Source organism: Melanerpes formicivorus, unplaced genomic scaffold (genome assembly GCF_026170545.1).
Source record: "Melanerpes formicivorus ecotype bairdi unplaced genomic scaffold, bMelFor1.0.p_v2 SCAF_91, whole genome shotgun sequence".
NCBI lineage: Eukaryota > Metazoa > Chordata > Aves > Piciformes > Picidae > Melanerpes > Melanerpes formicivorus.
The window spans coordinates 924976-946685 of NW_027142443.1; the positions used below are offsets into that span (position 1 = coordinate 924976).

The window sequence follows — 21710 nt, forward strand, 5'->3', positions numbered from 1 at the left end:
TGGTCGGCTCCAGGGAGACCACGCCGCGATTGGCGGAGGCTGTGCCCCCGGCTGGCGCCGCGATTGGCGGACGCCGAAGCCACGCCCCGTACTTGTGTCAGGTGCGGGCGGAAGATGGCGGCGGCCGCGGTAAGGGGCATCGGGGGCGGGCTGGGCCGCGGCCTGCGGGAGCTCCGTATCCATCTCTGCCAGCGCTCTCCGGGCAGCCGCGGCGTCAGGTGAGCCTGGGGCAGGGCTGCGGCCCGCGGGGGGTGCGGGGGACAGTGAGGCTCCTGCCCGCCCCGAGCCGCCCCGGCCCTGAGCGGCCCCAGCCACGGGGACCACCCCTGTGCCTCCTTCCTTCCGCAGGGAGTTCATCGAGCAGCACTACGTGACCCTGAAGAAGGCAAATCCCGACTTCCCCATCCTGATCCGGGAGTGCTCTGGGGTGCAGCCCAAGCTGTGGGCTCGCTACGGTGAGTGCCCGCGGGGCGGCGAGGGCCGGAGCCCGGCGGGCAGCGGCGAACGGGGGCTGGGGGGCGTCAGTGGTAAGGGGCCTTGATGGAAGGGAAGAGGCTGTCCACGAGGCGAGGATTGCCCCTTGGGATGGGTGTTCCTGCTGCGTGACCCGGTGGGAGGCAAAATGGGACGAGGAGGTGGTTTGGCAGCTTGTGGCTGTGACCTCCCAGCCCTGCAGGATTCCTCTGCAGAGGAGCCTGACTTGCAGGGAAACAGACCCCCTGCCCCCGGGGCTGCTGCAGGAGCAGCAGGCTGGGCAGCACCGTGTGACTGAGGTGTTGGTGAGTGCTGGATGGGAGCAGGCTGCAAGCCACCAGGTTGCCTCGGGATGGGGTGGCAGCCTCTGCCCCATCGTTGTGCAACAAAGATCAAGGGCTGGAACCCCTGGGCTGTGAGGCCAGGCTCAGAGAGGTGGGATTGTTCTGCCTGGGGAAGAGAAGCCTTTGGGGAGACCTTGCTGTGACCTTCCAGTACTTGAAGGGGACCTAAAAGCAGCCTGGAGAGGGCCTTTCTGCAAGGGCTTGCAGTGGTGGGACAAGGGGTGGTGGCTTTAAACTCAGGAAGAAATTCTTCACCAGGAAGGTGGTGAGACCCTGGCCCAGGTTGCCCAGAGAGGTGGGAGATGTCCCAGGGCTGGAATTGCTCCAGCTCTGGTTGGCTGGGGCTCTGAGCAACCTGCTCTACTTAGGGATGTCCCTGCAGTGGCCTTCAAGGTCTCTTCCAACCCGAAGCCCTGTGTGATTCCATGAAAAAGGTAACAAGAAGAAGGCAGGAGATGGATTGGGCCATGCTGGCTTCTCTCAGGTGCTGGGACACTGGTTACCCAGGGAGGCTGTGGCTGCCTCTTCCCTGGAGGTGTTCCAGGCCAGGCTGGATGAGGCCTTGAGCAGCCTGGGCTGGTGGGAGGTGTCCCTGCCCATGGCAGGGGGGTTGGAGCTGGCTGAGCTTTGAGGTCCCTTCCAAACCAACCTATTGCCCTTGGGCACAGGGAATGAGAGGTGGAGAGGGTGGTGATGGGAGCCTGGGCTGGGGGCTTGGGAAGCCTAAAGCAGGGCTTTAGGCTTGTCCCTTGCCCCAAGAGAGGACCAAGGCACCTCCCTGACCCTCTGCCTTCCCTGCAGAGTTTGGCAGGGAGAAGAGCGTGTCCCTGAACAACCTCTCAGTGGATGAAGTGGCCAAGGCCCTGGAGAATGTTGTGAAGAGCAAGGTGTGAAGAGAAGAAGGTGGCCATGGCCGAGCTGAGGCCTTGAGTGCTGAGCTTTAACGTGTCTGTGCCTGTACAACCTGTGTCTGTGCCTGGAGAATGGCATAAAGGAGCCCTGCTCACCCCCGGCCTCACCCCTGCCTGCAGAGCTGAGAGCAGCTGCTGGAGGGAGCAGCAGCTCCACCGGGGGTCATGCACCACCTCCCCAGCCCCAGCAGCCCAGCTGGCAGCTCAGCTCTGCCCCTCTGCCAGGCCCCCCAGCACTGCTGGGCAGAGCCCCCACAGGGCTTTGGAGTACAGTGGGAGGGCAGAGGGAAGGGAGGAGGGGTTGCCAGGAGCAGGGGGGCAGGGTGGTGTGTCAGGGGCAGCAGGCTGCCAGGGGTGTGCCCAGCATGCCCAGCAGTGCTCCTGCTCGCTCCTGGAGCTCTGGGCTGCTCTGGTGCCGCTCCAAGGCCTGGTGCCCACCTTGCCTGACGAAGTCCTCAGCAGCCTGGGGGAGAGGAGAGGGCTGGCAGCTGGCTGGCTGCCACAGCTGGTCCTGCCTGCCCACAGCCACCACTGCACAGCCCAAGGGGTTCTCCAGAGCCCTACCAGTCACCGAAGGCCCAAGCCAAGGTGGCTTCAGCCCTGCTGACTGCTGGCTGGGCATGCACAGAGCCTGATGTGGGCACAGCTGCCCTAGGAATGCCCCCATGATACCCTCAGAGGTCAGTAACGACCTCAGCATGCCCCAGACCAGTCCTTGGCAATGAGGAGGAGCTCCCAGAGAGGCAGGAAGGGCTTCCAGCCGTGGCAGCAGCCAAGTGCCCCCTGCAGCAGCTGGGAGCTGGGGTGGCACTGACTGAAGGCAGGGTTAGGGAGGTGCTGCCCACCCCCATCCCAGCTTCAGGAGCTCCTGCAGCAGCCACCCCTGGCCCTTACCTCTGGCCAGTGCAGGAAGAGGAGGTGCAGCAGCTCCAGGCACTGCCCCACCAGGCTGGGGTCGGGCAGCAGCAGGGTGGGCAGCAGCAGGGGCAGGGCCTGCTGCTGGTGCAGCTGCTGGCAGTAGGCTGGGCCCTTCCCTGCCACGTTGCACAGCACTGTCAGCACCTGCAGGGAGAAGCCAGCAGAGGATTCAGTGAGTGCTGAACACATCCCAGAAGCATCCCAGCTCAGGCTGGGCAGGGTCTGAGCTGCCTGATCTAGTGCAAGATGCAGGCTGAAGGTGAGCTCAGGGGGTGCCCAGGTGGGCAAGAAGGGCAGCAGCAGCCTGGCCTGGAGCAGCAATGGTGTGGGCAGCAGGAGCAGGGCAGGGATGGTGCCTCTGGACTGGGCACTGGGGAGGCCACAGCTTGAGTGCTGGGCTCAGTTCTGGGCCTCTCACTCCAAGAAGGACATTGAGGAGCTGGAGCAGGGCCAGAGAAGGGCAACAGAGCTGGGGAAGGGTCTGGAGAAGAGGGCTGGGGAGGAGCAGCTGAGGGAGCTGGGGGTGTTCAGTGTGGAGCAGAGGAGGCTGAGGGAGACCTCATTACTTTCTGCAGCTCCCTGAGAGGAGACTGCAGTGAGCTGGGGGTTGGGCTCTGCTCCCCACTCTCAGGTGACAGCTTTGTCATAGAATCAACCAGGTTGGAAAAGACCTCAGAAATCACCAAAGTCCAACCTATTCCCTATCACCCAACCCCTCCTGACTACTAAACCATGGCTCCAAGTGCCACATCCAGGCCTTTTTTGAACACCTCCAGGGATGGTGACTCCACCACCCCCCTGGGCAGCACATTCCAATGGCCAGTTACTCTTGCTGGGAAGAAATTTCTCCTCACCTCCAGCCTAAACCTCCCCTGGCACAGCTTGAGACTGTGTCCTCTTGTTCTGCTGCCTGGGAGAAGAGACCAACTCCCACCTGGCTACAACCTCCCTTCAGGGAGCTGTAGACAGCAAGAAGGTCTCCCCTGAGCCTCCTCTTCTCCAGGCTAAGCAACCCCAGCTCCCTCAGCCTCTCCTCACAGGGCTGTGCTCCAGACCCCTCCCCAGCTTTGTTGCCCTTCTCTGGACACCTTCCAGCAGCTCAACATCTTTCCTAACCTGAGTGGCCCAGAACTGGACACAGGACTCAAGGTGTGGCCTCAGCAGTGCTGAGCACAGGGCAGAATGACCTCCCTGCTCCTGCTGGCCACACTTCCTGATGCAGGCCAGGATGTCTTTGGCCTCCTTGGCCCCTGGGCCCCCTCTTCAGCTGGGAACACCCCTGGTCAGGGTGGGTGGATGGTGTCTCCCACAGCAGGAGACCTTTCCCCGGGCTGCTCCTACTGCCCACACCCAGCCTCAGCACCCTGCAGGCAGGGCCCACAGCCTGGAGCCCCGGGCTGGGGCAGGAGGGGAGGGCTCACCAGCAGGCCGGCCGGCTGGGAACAGGACAGCAGCTGCAGCAGGGCTGGCAGCAGGTCCAGGCAGAGCAGAGCAGAGCAGAAGAAGGGCTCCTCAGCTGGGGGGGGCAGAGAAGGAGCAGTCAGGGGGAGCCGGGACTCTGCGGGAGGTCTCTGCAGAGATGCCGCCAGGGAGGGCAGGGCTGGCGGCGGCGGGGGCTGGGGGCTCACCGGTGAGGTTGTTGAGCAGCCAGAGCCCCTCCTGCACCACGAAGGGCTGCTGCTGGTGGAAGCTCTGCAGGAGGAGGAAGAGGGCCACCAGCAGGCGATGGTCCTGGAGCCGGCCCTCGGCACCGCCCGGCTCTGCCAGCAGGCTGCTGAGGCAGCGCAGTACCGGGGACACCAGCTGGGGGGAGACAGAGCCCCTCAGCGCTGCCCCCTCAGCGCCGCCCCAGCCCCTCAGCACCGCCCCACCAGCACCGCCCCCTCAGCGCCGCCCCGCCCACAGGTGAGACCCAGCCCCTCAGCACCGCCCCCTCAGCGCCGCCCCGCCCACAGGTGAGACCCAGCCCCTCAGTGCCGCCCCCAGCCCCGCCCCCACAGCGCCGCCCCGCCCACAGGTGAGACCCAGCCCCTCAGCACCGCCCCCAGCACCGCCCCCTCAGCGTCGCCCCGCCCACAGGTGAGACCCAACCCCTCAGCACCGCACCGCCCACAGGTGAGACCCAGCCCCTCAGTGCCGCCCCCAGCCCCGCCCCCTCAGCGTCGCCCCGCCCACAGGTGAGACCCAACCCCTCAGCACCGCCCCCTCAGCGCCGCCCCGCCCACAGGTGAGACCCAGCCCCTCAGCACCACCCGGCCCAGAGATGAGACCCAGCCCCTCAGCACCGCCCCAGGGTCACAGCCAGCCCCTCAGCACCACCCCAGCCCCAGGGTCACAGCCAGCCCCTCAGCACCACCCCAGCGTCACAGCCAGCCCCTGAGCGCCGCCCCAGCCCCTCAGCACCACCCCAGCCCCTCAGCACCACCCCAGCCCCAGGGTCACAGCCAGCCCCTCAGCACCACCCCAACGTCACAGCCAGCCCCTCAGCACCACCCCAGCCCCTCAGTGCCGCCCCAGCCCCAGGGTCACAACCAGCCCCTCAGCACCACCACAACCCCAGGGTCACAGCCAGCCCCTCAGCACCACCCCAGCCCCAGGGTCACAGCCAGCCCCTCAGCACCACCCCAGCCCCAGGGTCACAGCCAGCCCCTCAGCACCACCCCAGCCCCAGGGTGCCCCTGAGCCCCCCACAGCGCCCTGCCCATGTGCTACCAGCTCCAGGCCCTCGGGAGCCTCTGGGGGGATGTCTGCGGCCAGGTGGAGCAGGAGCTCGGTGAGGGCAGGCAGCGCCCCCAGCGCCAGCAGCTCCCTGTTGGCTGTGTGGCTGCAAAGGGAACAGCACAAGGCTCTGGGTTGGGAAAGACCTTCAAGAGCATCCAGTCCAAGCCTGCTCTCACTCTGCCAAGGCTGGGGCTGAGCCACGGCCTCAGCACCACAGCTCTGCCTCTGGGTAACATCCAGCCACCTCCCTGGGCAGCCTGGGCCAGGGCTTGAGAATCCTTTCAGGGAAGAAGTTTCTTCTGATGTCCAACCTAAACCTGCCCTGGGGCAACTTGAAGCCTCTCCTTCTCTCACCTGAGACTAGGGAGCAGAGCCCAACCTTCACCTGGCTCCTCTCAGGGAGCTGCAGAGAGCAATGAGGTCTCCCTCAGCCTCCTCTTCTCCACACTGAACACCCCCAGCTCCCTCAGCTGCTCCTCCCCAGCCCTCTTCTCCAGACCCTTCCCCACCTTTGTTGCCCTTCTCTGGTCCTGCTCCAGCTCCTCAATGTCCTCCTGGGAGTGAGAGGCCCAGAACTGAACCCAGCACTCAACCTGTGGCCTCCCCAGTGCCCAGTCCAGAGGCACAATCCCTGCCCTGCTCCTGCTGCCCACACCATTGCTGCTCCAGGCCAGGCTGCTGCTGCCCTTCTTGCCCACCTGGGCACCCCCTGAGCTCATCTCCAGCTGCTGTCACCCAGCACCCAGCTTGGGAAGAGCCTCAGCCCTTCTTTCAGTGCCTCGAGAGCCCCTTCCTGGGGGGCTGCTGAAGGAGGTGGCACTAGGAGGAGCCACACCAAGATGGTTGGCAGCAGCCAGCCTGGGCAGGTGTCACTGGGCACACCCCAGAAGCCTGAGGGTTCAGGGAGCTGATCTTGGGAAGTGCAGGGAACAGCTCCAGCCATGGGAAGGTGAGTGGGGAGAGCTCAGAGGACTGGGAGCAGCCTCCTCAGGTGGATCATCTGAGAGGGAAGGTGGCAGCCCTGCAGACTGCACATGCTGGGACACAGCAGTGGCTGCCAAAGGGGCAAAGGGACACAAAGCAGGTTCCCAGTCAGGAGCCAGGGCCTCTCTGGCTGCCCCCAAGAGCAGACCCAGGTAGTTACCTGCAAGTGATGTAGTGCAGGCACCAGGCAAACTCCACAGCAGCTCCTGCCCCAGCCCCCAGCCTCCCCTGCAGCCAGCGCAGCATCTGCTGGGGCAGGGCAGAGCTCAGCACCAGCCTGGGGGAGAAGAGCAGAGTCAGTGCAGGCACACAGGCAGGACAGAGAAGGGTGCACAGGCCCTGGCCACCAAGCAGGGAGCTGCTCTGCCCTCTGATGGGAGACACATGCTCCAGAACCCCCCCTGGAAGAGGCTCTCTAGGAGCTGCAGCCTCAGCCCCACACAGGCTCACCACAAGCTCCCTGTGCCCAAGGCAGGGCCTGGGGCAGGACACCATGGCTGGGGGCCTGTTTGGGGGCTGTCACATGGATCTTTTCAGGAGGAGCAGGGACAGCCTGCCCCTGCCAACCTGCCCCTGCCAACCTGCCCCTGCCAACCTGCCCCTGCTCTGCTCTGTCCTTCTCTGAAGTTCCAGAGCTGTCTGCTTGGAGGAGGCTGAGGGAGGAGGGTCAGGTCCCATACCAGGCTCTGGCAAGACTCTGCTCTGAACCATCAGTGTCACTGGCATGCTAAGACCACACTGGGCTCCAGGGCCCATTCTGGAGCAAGATTCCAAGGCCTGGACTCACGGAATGATCTCCATGGGAGCTTCCTTGGCTTGGAGCAGCTGTGAGAGGACGTAGCCCACACCTTCCAGCACTGCCTCATGGGGGGACTGCAACCAAAGAGAGAGCAAAGCTGAGCCCCTGCAAGCACAGAGAGAGAGCAAAGCTGAGCCCCTGCAAGCACAGAGAGAGAGCAAAGCTGAGCCCCTGCAAGCACAGAGAGAGAGCAAAGCTGAGCCCCTGCAAGCACAGAGAGAGCAAAGCTGACTCTCTGCAAGCACAGAGAGAGCAAAGCTGACCCTCTGCAAGCACAGAGAGAGCAAAGCTGAGCCCCTGCAAGCACAGAGAGAGCAAAGCTGACCCTCTGCAAGCACAGAGAGAGCAAAGCTGAGCCCCTGCAAGCACAGAGAGAGCAAAGCTGACCCCCTGCAAGCACAGAGAGAGGCTTAGGTTGGAGATGAGGAACAATTTGTGCCCCAAAAGAGGCCTGGAAGAGGCTGCCCAGGGCAGAGGTGGAGTCCCCACCCCCAGAAGGTGTTCAAAACCTGTGGCCATGGCACTTGGGTTCATGGTTAGGCCATGGTGGGGTTGGGTTTCTGGTTGGGGACTTCATCTTCAAAGTCTCTTCCAACCCAAACCAGTCTGTGGTTCTGTGATTCTCATTGTCTGCAGCTGAAAGGATCCAGGGGCCCAAGCACAGCAGCAGCAGCAGCACTGCTCTGGGCACTTAGATCAGCAGAGAGCAAGGAAGCCCAGGAGATACCCTCTGCCAGCAGGGACTCAGCAGGCAGCTAGTCTCAAGGGTGCAAGTAGAGGCAAGCTCTGCCTGGGGCAGGAGCAGGGCTGAGCTGCTGCACTCACCTGGCTGCAGGAGGCCAGCACTGGGATGATGCCCTGGAGCAGGAGCTGTCTCCTCACAGCCTGGCTCTCCACCACCAGGTTCCCCAGCGTGTACAGACACAGCTCCTGAAACACAGCCCCGGGGAGCAGGTCACCTCCTTTGCCTCCCCTGGGGGCCCGCAGGCTGGGACAGGGCTCAGGCCTCCCTGAGCAGGACACAGCTGTCCCCAGAGGTGAGCACAGCTGGATGCTGTTGGGCTCTCCAGCTGCATCAGCTCCAACTTGTCCCTCTGCTGTCTGGCCCAGGTTGGGCTCTGCTCACTTCCACTCTGGGGGAGGCTCAGGTTTTGAGTTCTTGCTCTGGCATTGCCCTGAGACCCCTGGAGCTCCCCAGTAGCCACCTGAGACTTGGCACGTGCCACTGAAAGGCCACCATCACCCTGGGGGTGTGCCCAGCTTGTTCCTTAGGTGGGATCCTGTCTGCTTCTCCAAGCAGCCTGGAGCTGTTTGGGCCTCCCAAGCTGGACCACTGCTTGATGCATGAAGTGCAGGCCCAGTGGCTGCCCCTGCCCCTGCTCCTTTCCCTTCTCCAGCACCTTCGAAACTCCTAACTGCACCCAGGGCTTCTGCCTGGCCCAGCACAAACCAAGGGCCACCCAGGCCCAGCCAGAGGCCAGACCCAGCTCTACTGAACAACCACAGCCTGCAGGCTCTGCTTCCCCAGACAGAGCTTGGAACTGAAGAAGAGGAACCCATGGCAGCTGGGGTGAACCACTGCACCCTGGGCTGTGGCAGGAGAAACTGCCTGGCCCCCTGGGGGTATTTGCTACCTGGAAGGAGACACCAACAGGATGGAACCAAGCTCCTCCTGGTGCTGGGATGGGGCACTGTGAAGGCAGACTCCATATTCCTCTCCAAGAAGGTGCTGGAGGCCCGGAGCAGGCTGCCCAGAGAGGTTGTGGAGTCTCCTTCTCCCACCCCCTGGCCATTGTGCTCCTGGGCAAGCTGCTATGGGTGCCCTGCTGGGGCAGGGGTTGGACTGGATGATCCCCAGAGGTCCCTTCCAACCTTTCTCTAGAGAGCTTCCAACCCCCCTGGCCATTGTGACCCTGGGCACCCTGCTGTGGGTGCCCTGCTTTGGCAGAGGGGTTGGGCTGGATGATCTTGAGGCCCCTTCCAACCCCACCACACTGGCACTGGGGCTCTGTCTGGTTTCCAACATCTGGCCAGACAAAGCCTCCCTGCCTTGGGCCAGCCCCGGGGACAGTCCTGCTCCGGGTTGAAGCTGAGATCCCCTTCCCAGCAGCCCTCCCCCATGAGCCAGGCCAAGAGCAGCCAACAGCTGCCCAAGGACCACTGGGTGCCCAGGGCCTGGCAGATAGCAGGTGTGGTCTCACCGTCAGCTCCAGGCTGTGCCCTGCGAGGTAGGTGAGCAGGTAGGGGGTGAAGGGCAGGCAGGCCTCGGCCACGGGGGGGTCTCCGCAGGACAGCTCGTGCAGACAGCGTGCAGCCCCCAGCTGCAGCTCCCCCAGGCTGCTGGTGAACAGCCCCACCAGCGTATGGATGCTGCCATCCAGCCTGCAGGGACACAGAGAGTGCTGTCTCCTCCTGCCAGCCCAGCCCGGCCCGGCCCTGCCCACAGCGGCTCACCCGCTCCGGTGCTGACCTGACAAACCTCTGCTGGCTCTCCCTGTGCCGCAGGGCCCGGCGCAGGCGGCCCAGGCAGCTCCTCCTGTCCTCAGAGCCCTTCTGCAGCCCTCGGAGCAGCTCCAGGGCCTGGCAAAGCAGGGAGGGAGGGGAGAAGGGCAAGCAGGGACTCAGGAAACAGTCACAGAGGGCATCAGGTTGGAAGAGACCCCCAAAGGGCATCCTGTCCAACCCCTCTTCAGGCAGCAGGGACATCTCCAACCAGAGCAGGCTGCCCAGGGACACAGCCAGGCTGAGCCTGAATGTCTGCAGGGATGGAGCCTCAAGCACCTCCCTGGGCAGCCTGTTCCAGTGTCTCCCCACCCTCCCTGTGCAGAACTTCTTCCTGATGTCCAACCCACGTCTGCCCTGCTCCAGTTTCACACCACTGTCCCTTGTCCTATCCCCACAGAGTCTTCTGAACAGTCCCTCCCCAGCTCTCCTGGAGCCCCTTCAGGTACTGGAAGGCTGCTCTAAGGTCTCCCCAGAGCCTTCTCTTCTCCAGGCTGAACAGCCTCAACTCTCCCAGCCTGTCCCCATAGGGGAGGTTGTCCATCCCTGTAATCATCTTCATGGCCTCCTCTGGACACTCTCCATCAGCTCCAGGTCCTTCTGCTATGAGGGGTCCCACGCTGTACTCAGCCCTGCAGGTGAAGTCTCCACACAGCAGAGGGACCATCTCTGGCCATGCTGCTTTGGATGCCCTCCCAAGCCCACCGCCACCCATGCTCCCCAGGCTGGGGAACACCCCAGGGCCCCCCAGGACAAGGGGGACGGAGCCTCACCCCCTGGGCTTCACCTCATCCTCGGAGAGAGGGTCGGGCGCAGGCTCCGCTTCGTCCTCGCCGTGCTCCGCGGCGCTGTCCTCCCGCAGCAGCCTCTTGCTGAGCAGCTGCTCCTGCCGCCGGGCCCTGCGCAGAGCTGCAAGTGCCGCCGGTCACCCCCTGCCGCCCACCCCCTGCCGGCTCGGCAGCCTGCCCCAGGCCACCCAACAGCCTCCTCCTGCCCACCGCCATGCCTTGACCCTGGCACGGTGCAGGGTGTGCTTGAGGTGCAAAGCTACGGCTGGGCACACCGGCATGGCACCAGGGCAGGGGCACCAGGAGAGGGACCACCAGGGCAGGGGTGTGGGGACCTGCATGGCCACCACAGCAGGGCCCTGAGGCTAGTTTGATACTGGCAGGACCTTGGCAAACCCAACCTGCAGCGAGGGGTGGGTGAGGACATGGCACCAGGACAGGGCAGAACTCCTGGGCAAAGGCTGTGCCAGCTTTACCCGAGTAGGCAGGGAGCACACAGGAGGCTACCCGCTCTGTGCCCCCTCAGATGCCACCCGGCAGATGCCACCCACCCCGTGTCCCCTCGGGTGCCAGTCGGGGCCGGGGCCCTGTCCAGGTCCCGCTGCAGGGCAGCGCTGGGCGCTCCCATAAACGGCTCTAGCACCCTCGGCCCCGTCCGGCCGCATTGCCCCTTCCCGCCCCGCGCCCCGCTCCCGGCGCGGACCTGCCTCCCTCTCCCGCCGCCGAGCCCTCAGCTCCTCCACACTGCTAGGCCCCGGCCGCTGCCGCCGCCCGCCCCACATGGCGCCAGGGGAAGGAGGCGGTGGAGGCAGGGGCAGGCCCGAGGCGGGCGGCAGGGAGAGGGCCCGGGGCGGGCGGCAGGGGGCGGGCTCGGGGCGGGCGGCAGGGGGCGGGCCCGGGGCGGGCGGCAGGGGGCGGGCCCGGGGCGGGCGGCAGGGGGCGGGCCGGGGGCGGGCGGCAGGGGGCGGGCCCGGGGAGGGCGGCAGGGGGCGGGCCCGGGGCGGGCGGCAGGGGGCGGGCCCGAGGAGGGCGGCAGGGGGCGGGCCCGGGGCGGGCGGCAGGGGGCGGGCCCGAGGAGGGCGGCAGGGGGCGGGCCCGGGGCGGGCGGCAGGGGGCGGGCCCGGGGAGGGCGGCAGGGGGCGGGCCCGGGGCGGGCGGCAGGGGGCGGGCCCGAGGAGGGCGGCAGGGGGCGGGCCCGGGGCGGGCGGCAGGGGGGGCGGTGTTGCCGGGGCCGTGTTGCCGGGGCCGTGTTGTCGGGGCCGTGTTGCCGGGGCCGTCGCCGCCTGTCCCCGGGCCGCGGGCGCTGGGTGTTGGTGGTCCCCAAAGCGAGGGCAGCCCCGCGGGATGGCGCCCGGGCACCTCCCGGCCTCCGCAGCTCCCAGATCGGAGACTGTTTGTCCGCCGCTTGGCCTGGCTGCCCCTCAGGGCTTCCAGCGCTGCCCCTGGGCCGGGCACGGAGCGGTGCAGTGCAGGCAGCTCCAGGGGGCTCAGCGCTGGGCCAGGTCCCTTCGACACCTTCAGCAGGGAGCTGGGGGAGGGGAGCCAGGCACCCTCGGGCGGTCTGCAGAGGACACCGAGTTGGGTGGGAGTTGATCTGTGGGTGGGTTGGGAAGGTCTGCAGAGGGACCTGCCCAGGCTGGACCCATGGTTGAGGGCCGTAGGAGGAAGACTTGCAGCATGAACTCTTAACACTCATCCCAGGGAGAGAGAACTCTGGATGAAGAGGCTGTGACAGAAAAGTGGAAGTGGAATAGAGGGGCTGGGCTGTGTCAGGTTACACCACCCTTGGAGGGGGGATGAAAAGAACCCAGCCCTCAGGTGGGCAAAAGAAATCTGATCCAGGTGGGCAGAGAGAGAGACTTGGGTTCTCCCCTCCCAGGGGTGGGGTCCCCTGGCTCAAAGGTCTATTCCACGCCCCCATCCTGTCCTGCAAAGCCTATTTAAGGAGGGCCGTTGATGAGCTCTTTCTTTGCCGTGCTCTGTGCCCGAGGGGTAGAGCTCTCTGCTGCTCCTGCTTCCTCTGCCTTCCCTGCATGCTGTTTCCAGACTTGTAAAGAGCTGCATCCAAGCTGCATCCATTTGCATCAAGGGAATCCAGCCCCAGCTGGGCCTGGTTTTGTACATGTTTGTATTTACCCTTCCCCTTATGCCTTTGTAACTTCCCCTGCTACTCCAATGCTAGATCTGTTTTGTTTAAAAATTGCCTTTGTACCTCCATACCGATTCCAGACCATTCCTGTCGTGATTCTACCTCTCCTTTCTTCTGCCTAAGTTGCTTTACCAGGGGGAAAAAAAGAAAAGAGAGGGGGAGGCAATCTAAATCTGTTCCTTCTGGGCTTCTGGACTCTGGGTAAAGCTCACACCACAACAGGTTCAACAAGGCCCAGGGCTGGGTGCTGCACTTGGGGCACAACAACCCCAGGAAGGCTTCAGACTGGGGGCAGAGGGGCTGGAAAGTGCCCAGCAGAGAAGGCCCTGGGGGTGCTGGGTGACAGCAGCTGGAGAGGAGCTCAGGGGGTGCCCAGGTGGGCAAGAAGGGCAGCAGCAGCCTGGCCTGGAGCAGCAATGGTGTGGGCAGCAGGAGCAGGGCAGGGATGGTGCCCCTGCACTGGGGAGGCCACAGCTTGAGTGCTGGGCTCAGTTCTGGGCCTCTCACTGCAAGAAGGACATTGAGGAGCTGGAGCAGGGCCAGGGAAGGGCAACAGAGCTGGGGAAGGGTCTGGGGAGGAGCAGCTGAGGGAGCTGGGGGTGTTCAGTGTGGGGAAGAGGAGGCTGAGGGAGACCTCATTGATCTCTCCAGCTCCCTGAGAGGAGGCTGGAGCCAAGTGGGGGTTGGGCTCTGCTGTGATGTGACAAGAGAGAGCACAAGAGGCAATAGCCTCAAGTTGCCCCAAGGCAGGTTTAAGTTGGACAAGAGGAACAATTTCATCTCCAAAAGGGTGACCCAGGCTGCCCAGGGCAGTGGTGGAGTCCCCATGCCTGGAAGGCTTTCAAAGCTGTGGAGATGTGGTGCTGAGGGCCATGGTTTGGTGGTGCCCTGGCAGTGCTGGTCAGTGCTTGGACTCAATGATCCTAAAGGTCTTGTAGAGTAGAGTACATAGAGTAGACCAGGTTGGAAGAGACCTTTCCTACTAAAACCATTCTAGGAGGACCAGGAGGAGGCCTTCCTGGAGCAGGGTCTTGGCTGGGCATCCTGTGCCATCCTGGCCTGCATTCAGAGGAATGTGTCCAGCAGATCCAGGGAGGTTCTCCTCCCACTCTAATCTGCCCTGGTCCTGCTCTGCCAGGGGAGGTTGGACTGGAAGGTCCCTTCCAACCCCTAACATCCTGTGATCTGGGACCCTGTCCTGAGGGGACACAGCCAGCCCTGTTGCATGGCTGGCACCAACAGAGCCACCTGGCTGGTTCACAGGGAGCACAGAGTGACCCTTTTAGGTGCTGTGACCCTCTGCGGTGCTGCCAGTGGTCCCAGCACTGCCTCCAGGGGTGGGGGGCAGGACCTGCACACAGGGACACAGACACAAGTGTGTTTGGGGGGGGCAAAACAAAGCAGAGGCTGGACCCTGCTGGGCTGCAGCCAGCAGCTCCTGCTCATTCCTGAGCTGAGCTGCATTGGGTGAAGCTCCACAAGCCCAGAGTTTCACCAGGGACATGAGGCACTGGGGCTTGGATCTTTCACAGGGGTGAGAAGAAGGAAGTCATCAGCTAAAAGATGGTTCCAAAAAAACACTTCTCAAGTTGAAGCAGGATGTGGCTGGCCCCTGAGGAGGCAGAGGAGCTTCCTCTTCAGCAGAAGGCAGCTGCTGGGCAGCAGTTCAAAGGTCCCAGGCACAGGCAGAGCTCTCTAACTGCCTGGAAGGAGGAGTGAGGAGAACTCAGCAAGGCTGCTATGATCCCAGATAAAAAGGTTACCCAGGCCTGGCCAGGTTGCCCAGGGCAGTGGTCAGTCCTCACTTCTGGAGGGGTTTCAAAGCCCTGGAGGTGTGCTGAGGACCATGGCTCAGTGGTGACCTCCAAGATCTCTTCCTACCAAAACAATTCTGTGACTCTGAGGTGGCCAGGACCACTCCAAACAAATCTTTGCTTGCAGATGCTCTGTGCTTGCTGCTGCTCAGAGCCCACAGGGTGCTGAGCACCAGGCAGGAGGTGATGCAGAAGGCTATGGGATTGTCACACCCTGGCACCTAGAGCATTCCCAGCTGCCTGTGGCCCAGGTGGGAGGGGGACAGGAGCAGTTCCCAGCTACCATGTGTGCAGCTCTGTGCTGTGAGGGACACTCCTCCCCTCAAGGCTGCCTTCCTTGGCAAGGTGGCTCCTGGGCTTGGCTCATGCTCCCTTGGCAGCTGGAGGCTGTGCCTATGCCAAGGTCTCCATCAGGGAGTGGAGGCCACCAGGCATTTGGAAAGACCTGTCAGGGATTTTTCCTTCCCTGGGGATTTCCCTGCCTGGGTTGGGTCTCAGGCAAGGAAACTGCATGGCTGGAAGGTGCAGTTCCCAGGGTGGTGCTGATGTGACATTAGGGACTTCACCACAGTGTCCCCACAGCTGGGGCAGGAGCTGCCTGCCCAAGCTGCTTGCTGAGGTTACTTCTCCTGCAGTTCCTCTTGGTGTCTGCAAAGCTTTGCTGCCTTTGCCCTCAGCACCACCTCTCCACAGCTTGAAACCCCTCCAGGGAATTCCACCACTCCCCTGGGCAACCTGTCCCGGGCTTGACAACCCTCAAGGGGAAGAAATTGTTCCTCATGTCTGACCTAAACCTCCTCTGGGGCAACTTGAGAACACTTCCTCTCAGCCTATCACCTACTACTAGGTGGCAGAGCCCAACCCCCACCTCATTGCAGCCTCCTCTCAGGGAGCTGCAGAGAGCATTGAGGTCTCCCTCAGTCTCCTCTGCTCCACACTGAACACCCCCAGCTCCCTCAGCTGCTCCTCCCCAGCCCTCTTCTCCAGACCCTTCCCCAGCTCTGTTGCCCTTCTCTGGCCCTGCTCCAGCTCCTCAATGTCCTTCTTGCAGTGGGGGGCCCAAAAGTGAGCCTTGACCACGCCCTCTTCCTCAGCCTTCCTGGGGCTGGGGGCAGCACTGGGCACTTCCACCAAAGCTCTTCCCAGCCCACAGCCTTGGGTGGCCCCAAGAGCTCCTTGGTGAAGAGAAGTGAAGCAGAAGTGCCTTGGGTGGCTGCCCATGGGACATGTTGCTTCCTGTGGCCCCATCCTGATCAGGAAGTCATGCAGCAGCCAGCAGGAGCCAGGGCAGTGCCTGGGAGCCTGCCTCCAGCTGCCCACCAGCCCCCGGATCTTGAAGTGGGCAGGAGAGGGCTGCAGAAGCCCCAAGGGCAGCTGGAAGATATCTGCAGGCACTTGAGGTCTGCTCCAGCTGGAGGCCTCAGCAAGGGAGGCTCCAAGGCAGGAGAGCTGAGCCCTTGCCACCTCAGCCTGGGGTTTGGCAGCAGCTTGAGGAAGCTGCAGTGGGGAGAAGGAAGGTCCTGGTGAGGGCTGGCTGGTGACTCACTGGCCACTGGTCACACCAGCCCCGTTTGGAGCTGCCCCTCCAGCAAGGGGACTTGGAGGAGAGCTGCTCCCCGGGAGGATGGAGCAGCCCCACGGCAGCACAGAGAGGTAGGGAGAGCTCCTGGCAGGGTTTGGAGACGGGGGCAGAGCAGAACTGTGGCTGCTGGGGACAGGTGCTGGCAGTAGAGCTGCTGGAAGCAGGAGGTTGGGCTGCAGACCCCCAACAGCTCCTCACCACCAGCCCAGCTGCGTGCTGGGACAGCTGAGTCAGCACAGGCTGGCAGCAGCCCATCTGTGCCCTGCCAGCAGCTGGGCAGCAAAGCTCGGTGCTGAGAGAGACCTCTGCAGAGCCTCACACAGTCCCCTGAGGGTCCCCTTGGAGGCTGGGGGTGAAGCAAGGCACAGGGGGACAGAAAGGACAACCTAGTGCCAGGTCTGGGGAGGGGGGGGACAGAAAGCACAACCTAGAGCCGGGTCTGGGGAGGGGGGGGACAGAAAGCACAACCTAGAGCCAGGTCTGGGGGTGACAGAAAGGACAAGCTGGAGTCAGGGCTGTCTGTGGAGGACAGAAAGCACAACCTAGAGCTGGGTCTGGGGGTGACAGAAAGGACAAGCAGGAGTCAGGGCTGTCTGTGGGGGACAGAAAGCACAACCTAGAGCCAGGTGTGTGTTGCAATTTCCTGCCCCAGGGCACAGCAAGCGCTGCAGAGGTGCACAGACAGAGCCCAGCCTGTGCTCAGCAGGCTCTGCCTGGCTCCTCCGGCTGAGGCTCTCCGTGTCTGGTGTCTCCTGACGCCTGCGACTCACTCGGGGACAGGACCCAGGTAGGAGACCTTACAGCTGCATTTCAGTGTCTGAAGGGGACCTGCAGGGAGGCTGGGGAGGGACTGTTTGAAAGGGCTTGGGGTGACAGGACGAGGGGCAGTGGTTTGGAGCTGGGGCAGGGCAGGGCTGGGTTGGACATCAGGAGGGAGTTCTGCACAGTGGGGGTGGGGAGACACTGGCACAGGCTGCCCAGAGGAGGGTGAGGCCCCAGCCCTGCAGACATTAAGATCAGATTTGCTGTGGTCCTGGGCAGCCTGCTCTGGCTGGGGGTGTCCCTGCTGCCTGCAGGAGGGCTGGACAAGGTGAGCTTGGAGAGTCCCTTCCAACCCGATGCAGTCTGTGAAGCTGTGAAAGCACAGAGCCCAGCAGCTGCCCTGACCTGCCCTGCCCTGCTGGCACTTTGGGGTGGGGTGAGCCCGGTGCTACCAACTCCCTGCCAAGGTGGCACAGCTCTTGGGTGGTGTCTGCCTGGTGTTTGTCGTGGCTGAGCAGCCAGGTGAGTGCTGCTGGGGTGTGCTGGACCCACGTGAAGGGTGGTTGGGCAGGAGGGATGAGGGCAGAGCTGTGCCCAGGCTGACCCTGCCCGAGCCACCCTCCTGCAGGTCCCCTCAGCTGCCATAAGAGTGCTGCTGCCTCTCACCATTGATGATGGCACAGCAATGTGCCCTTGTGGGCAACAGAGACAATGGGGTGCTGGGGTGCAGCAAGCAAAGTGTGGCCAGCAGGGCTAGGGAAGTTCTCCTGCCCCTCTGCTCTGCCCTGCTGAGACCACAGCTGCAATCCTGGGTCCAGTTCTGGGCTCCCCAGCTCCAGAGAGACAGAGACCTGCTGGAGAGGCTGTGAGGATGATGAAGGGACAGGAAGATCTCTGCTGTGAAGCAAGGCTGAGCCCTGGGGCTGTTCAGTGTGGAGAGGAGAGGGCTGAGAGGGGATGTGATCAATGTCTATCAGTATCTGAGGGCTGGGGGTCAGGAGGAAGGGGCCAGGCTCTGTTTGGTGGTGCCCAGTGACAGGGCAAGGAGCAATGGGCACCAGCCTCACCTCAGCATGAGGAGAAACTTTGGGGTGGGGCTGCTGGAGCCCTGGAGCAGGCTGCCCAGAGAGGCTGTGGAGCCTCTTCTGGAGGCTTTAGAATCCTGCCAGGATGTGTTCCTGTGTGCCCTGCCCTGGGTGATGCTGCTTTGGCAGGGGGCTTGGGCTGGATGAGCTCTGGAAGTCCCTTCCCACCCCTCCCATTCCCTGATCCTATGAATATGCTTGCACTGAGCTGCAGCAGCTCTGCTGTGCAGGAGGGGCTGTGTAACACCCCAGGGAAGCTTCTAGGGTGCCTGTTAGGGCTGTGGAGTCTTCTTCCCTGGAGACTTTCAAGCCCCACCTGGATGTGTTCCTGTGTGCCCTGCCCTGGGTGATGTTGTTCTGGCAGGAGGTTGGGCTGGATGATCTCTGGAGTTCCCTTGCAACCCCTACTCCCACTCTGTGGTTCTCTGATCTTCTGGTTTCCAGGTTGCTCAGGATGGAGGTGGCTGTGCTGCTGTTGCTGGGGCTGCTGGAGGCAGAGGGCAGATGCTTCTTCAGCCGCACCCAGGAGCACTGCACCTGCTACAACCTGTCTGAGGAGAGCTTAGGCAGCATCATCCAGTGCCTCCCAGCCACTGTGGTGGAGTTCTGGGGGGGAGAGCTGCAGAGATACGTGGCCCTCCCCATCACAGACCCGGACCCCTCCACCATTGACATGCTGGGCTCCCTGACCATCAGGAAAATCGTCTTTGGGGATCTCCTGGTGCCCGAGGTACTCCTCGCCCGAGTGCTCAGGTTCTTCTCCTACACCCAGGTGCAGGAGCTGGCGTTCGAGAACTGCACTTTCGAGGGGCAGGGCGACTGGCAGCAGATGGCCGGCCGGGAGCTGCCCATCCTGTCCCTGCACTTCCACCAGGTGAGCTCCTCGCCGCTGGCCGGCCGGGAGCAGGAGCTGCGGAGCCTGAGCCGCTGGCTGCGGGAGCTACGGGAGCTGTCGCTCACCGCCTGCGGCGTCGCCAGCCTGCCCTGTGCCATCGGCAGCCTCTTCGCAGCCCTGCGCTCGCTGGACGTGGCGCACAACAGCCTCGGGGACGAGAACCTAGGGGCTGCCTTCTGCCCGGGAGCTTTCCCTCGGCTCCAGGCGCTGAGCCTGCGGCACAACCGCCTGAGGTCCTACCACGCCGCCTGCCAGGGGCTGCGGCTGCTGCCCGAGCTCCAGCACCTGGATCTCAGCCACAACGAGCTGCTGGTGGACCCCACCTCCTCCTGCCGGTGGCCACAGTCCCTCCGAACCTTTAACTTGTCCAGCACCGGCTTGGATGAAGTCCCCGCCCCTCTGCCTCGCAGCCTGGAGGTGCTGGACCTGAGCCGCAACCACCTCCGTGCCGTAGACCTCTCCCTCGGCTCCCTGAAGAAGCTCTTCCTGAGCCACAACCTGCTGCAGGCTGCCCCCCCGCTCGGGCAGTGCCCCATGCTGGACACCCTGACCCTGGGCAACAACTCGCTGCGGGAGCTGCCCTGGGCCGAGGTGAAGCAGCTGCGGGAGCTGGCAGCGCCTGCCAACCCCTACGACTGCTCCTGCTCCGGCGCCGGGGGGCTGCAGGCGCTGGCGGGCAGGGGGCAGCTCGGGCAGGGCTGGCCCCAGGACTACGTGTGCCAGGCCCCGCCTGGCTACCAGGGCGTGCCGGTGGCGGCCGTGCCGGTGTCGGTGCTGCGGTGTCAGCCGGCTGCGGTCATCGTTCCCTGCCTCATCCTCGCCCTGCTCGGCGCCGCCGCCGCCGGCGGCTGCCTGCTCAGAGCCAGGGCTGGGCTCGCCCTGCCCTGCCGCACAGCCTGACCTGGAAACAGCCCCACCAGGGCTCCCCTCGGGGGGCTGCCCGGCCAGGATCTCCCCGGTGAGGCTCACAGGACCCCCAGCTGCTGGGGAGGGGCTCTCTCGGTGTCCCCTGGCCACGGTCCCTGGCTGCCCAGGGAGGTGCTAGTATCGGCATCCCTGGGGGGGATGTTTAGAAGAGGTTTGGGTGAGGAGCTTAGGGAGTGAGTTATGCACAGGGAGATGTTGGGTGGTGGTTGGACTCCTGAGGTCTCTTCCAGCCAGGCCAGGCTGTGATTATGCCTCAGTGGCTGTGGCTTTGCCTGCCCAAGCTTGGTGGAACCCCCTCAGGCAAAAGCCCCTTGCCATGATCTGACCAGAGAGGTTTTCCTTGGGGCCAACCCTAACCTCTCAAGGTGCATCCAATGCCCCTGGGATGTCTTCTGCCCTCAACAAGAGGACTTCAGCTCCACCACGTTTGCAGCACTGCAAGCAGTGCTCAAGTGCCCTAAGCCGCACAGGGCCCCACCCAGGGTCCCTCTCCCACCTTGCAGCCCTGTGGCTCCCCAGGCACAACCTTCCTGGTGGCCTCCACAGCCTCTCTGCTGAGCTGGCCCCAGCCAGGCTCTGGCTGTGGGGATGGCTCTGAGCTGTGGCCCAGCACAGGACCAGCACCACAGAAGGCAGGAAGCTGAGCAGAGGACCTTGAGGTCGGCTGGGTGCTAGCAAAGGCTCAGCCCAGCTCTGCTTAGCCTCCTGAATCCCAAGTGTCTGCAGCCAGGCCTTGGTGCTCAGCCTTGCTACCTGGGCACAGGGAGCAGCAGCTGCTGCCTGATGGATGAAGAAAGGAGAAATCCCTAAGTGCCAGGATCCAAGCAGGGTCCTTCCCTTAGCAGCACCCAGCTGAATGAAGCACAACCCCAGCCCTGGCTCTGCTGGGCCCTGGGTGCTGCTCAGCTCCATTTGTGAGGGCAGCTCATGCCCAGCCTGGCCAGAGGAAGTTTGGGCAGGCAGGGGCTGAGCCCAGGGCAGCTCAGTGCATGGTGTGATGGTAGGAGGCGGGGGACACACCTCTGCATCTCCTCACTCTGCCTGCTCCTGTACAACTGTGAGGGGCAGGGGCTGGCTGGGGCCTCTCTCCTATCCCCCAGAGCAGAGGGCTCCTCAGCTTCAGCCTTTCCCTTGCTGCTGCCTTGGCATGACTGAGTGCCAATAAAGGTCACTCTGTGCCTGCTTCTCGTCTCTGGAAAACCTTCACCCTGGCTCAGGTTCCCTCAGCTGCCCTTTGAATCCTGCAGATATGTCCCTCCTGGAGCCACCACCCCATGGCTCCAGGCACCCCCTTACCCCCATGGCCTCACTGACTCAGCCCCCAGGCTCTGGTGGTACCAGGCTGTGCCCAGCTGTGCCCGGCCGTGCCCAGCACCCATGAATAATGCAGGGGAACAGAATCCCTCCTCCTGTAACCCCATCCCCTGCCCTGCCCAAGACCTCACAAGCTGCTGCTCCTCAGCTGGCCATGGACTCCGGGCAGGTGAGTGCCATCATTGGGGGAGCCCCCAGAGGGTGGTTTGGAGGCATCTGTGCCCTGCCTTCTGTGTGGCATGGCCAGGCACTGCCCAGCTCCCTGGGAGGGTGCTGGGGGTGTGTGGGAGACCCTGGCTCAGGGTCCCTCTGCCTGGTGTCCCTGCAGGAGGTCTGTGCAGGAGCAGCTGTGGGACTGCAGCAGGCAGCAGGTAGAGAGGGAGCCCAGGACACCTTCCCCAGCCTGGTGCCTCCAGCCCCAGAGCAGGGCACCAGGCTGCCCACAGCCAGGGTGGCACTGGGGCTCTGCTCACCTGCTGAGCCTGAGTCAGGCAGCAGTGCCCTCACCCCTGGTGGCTCTGCTGGCTGTGGTCACAGCCCTGGGGAGCCCTGGGAGCCAGCCCCAGGCTGGGGGGCAGGACAGCAGAGCTGGGACAGGGGTGTCCCCCCCAGTACCCCACACTCGGTGTTTGCAGGGCTGGGGCAGAGTGGCACAGACCTCCTGCAGCTCCTCCATGCTGGGAAGCAGCCCCAGGTGAGCCTGGCAGAGATCTGGGCATCAGTGGGGTGCTGGGCACCCAG

General features: G+C 63.9%; 3 protein-coding genes across 5 annotated transcripts; 2 read left to right on the forward strand and 1 right to left on the reverse strand.

The window, feature by feature from the left end:
• The first annotated feature begins 88 nt into the window (after positions 1 to 88).
• NDUFA2 (NADH:ubiquinone oxidoreductase subunit A2) lies at positions 89 to 1836 on the forward strand. Its single transcript, XM_068165664.1, has 3 exons — positions 89 to 218; positions 349 to 455; positions 1620 to 1836. The coding sequence occupies exons 1-3, from the start codon at positions 115 to 117 to the stop codon at positions 1709 to 1711; spliced, it is 303 nt and encodes a 100-aa protein (XP_068021765.1). The 5' UTR covers positions 89 to 114; the 3' UTR covers positions 1712 to 1836.
• Positions 1837 to 1928: 92 nt separating this feature from the next.
• Positions 1929 to 11282, reverse strand: TMCO6 (transmembrane and coiled-coil domains 6). 3 transcript variants are annotated; one of them, XM_068165662.1, is made up of 12 exons: positions 11145 to 11282; positions 10441 to 10562; positions 9622 to 9731; positions 9353 to 9533; positions 7977 to 8081; positions 7140 to 7225; positions 6513 to 6629; positions 5360 to 5471; positions 4276 to 4339; positions 4069 to 4163; positions 2624 to 2791; positions 1929 to 2192 (listed from the first exon to the last, which is right to left on the reverse strand). In XM_068165662.1, the coding sequence occupies exons 1-12, from the start codon at positions 11221 to 11223 to the stop codon at positions 2061 to 2063; spliced, it is 1371 nt and encodes a 456-aa protein (XP_068021763.1). In that variant the 5' UTR covers positions 11224 to 11282; the 3' UTR covers positions 1929 to 2060. The 3 variants fall into 3 exon arrangements, with proteins under 3 accessions (XP_068021763.1, XP_068021762.1, XP_068021764.1); XM_068165661.1 differs by having other exon boundaries at positions 4276 to 4450; XM_068165663.1 differs by lacking the exon at positions 4069 to 4163 and having other exon boundaries at positions 2107 to 2192; positions 4276 to 4450.
• A 4439-nt stretch (positions 11283 to 15721) lies between these two features.
• Positions 15722 to 21062, forward strand: CD14 (CD14 molecule). The gene is made up of 3 exons (XM_068165648.1): positions 15722 to 16057; positions 16639 to 16773; positions 18278 to 21062. Exons 1-3 carry the CDS (start codon positions 16029 to 16031, stop codon positions 19626 to 19628), a joined length of 1515 nt encoding a protein of 504 aa, XP_068021749.1. The 5' UTR covers positions 15722 to 16028; the 3' UTR covers positions 19629 to 21062.
• Positions 21063 to 21710: the final 648 nt, after the last annotated feature.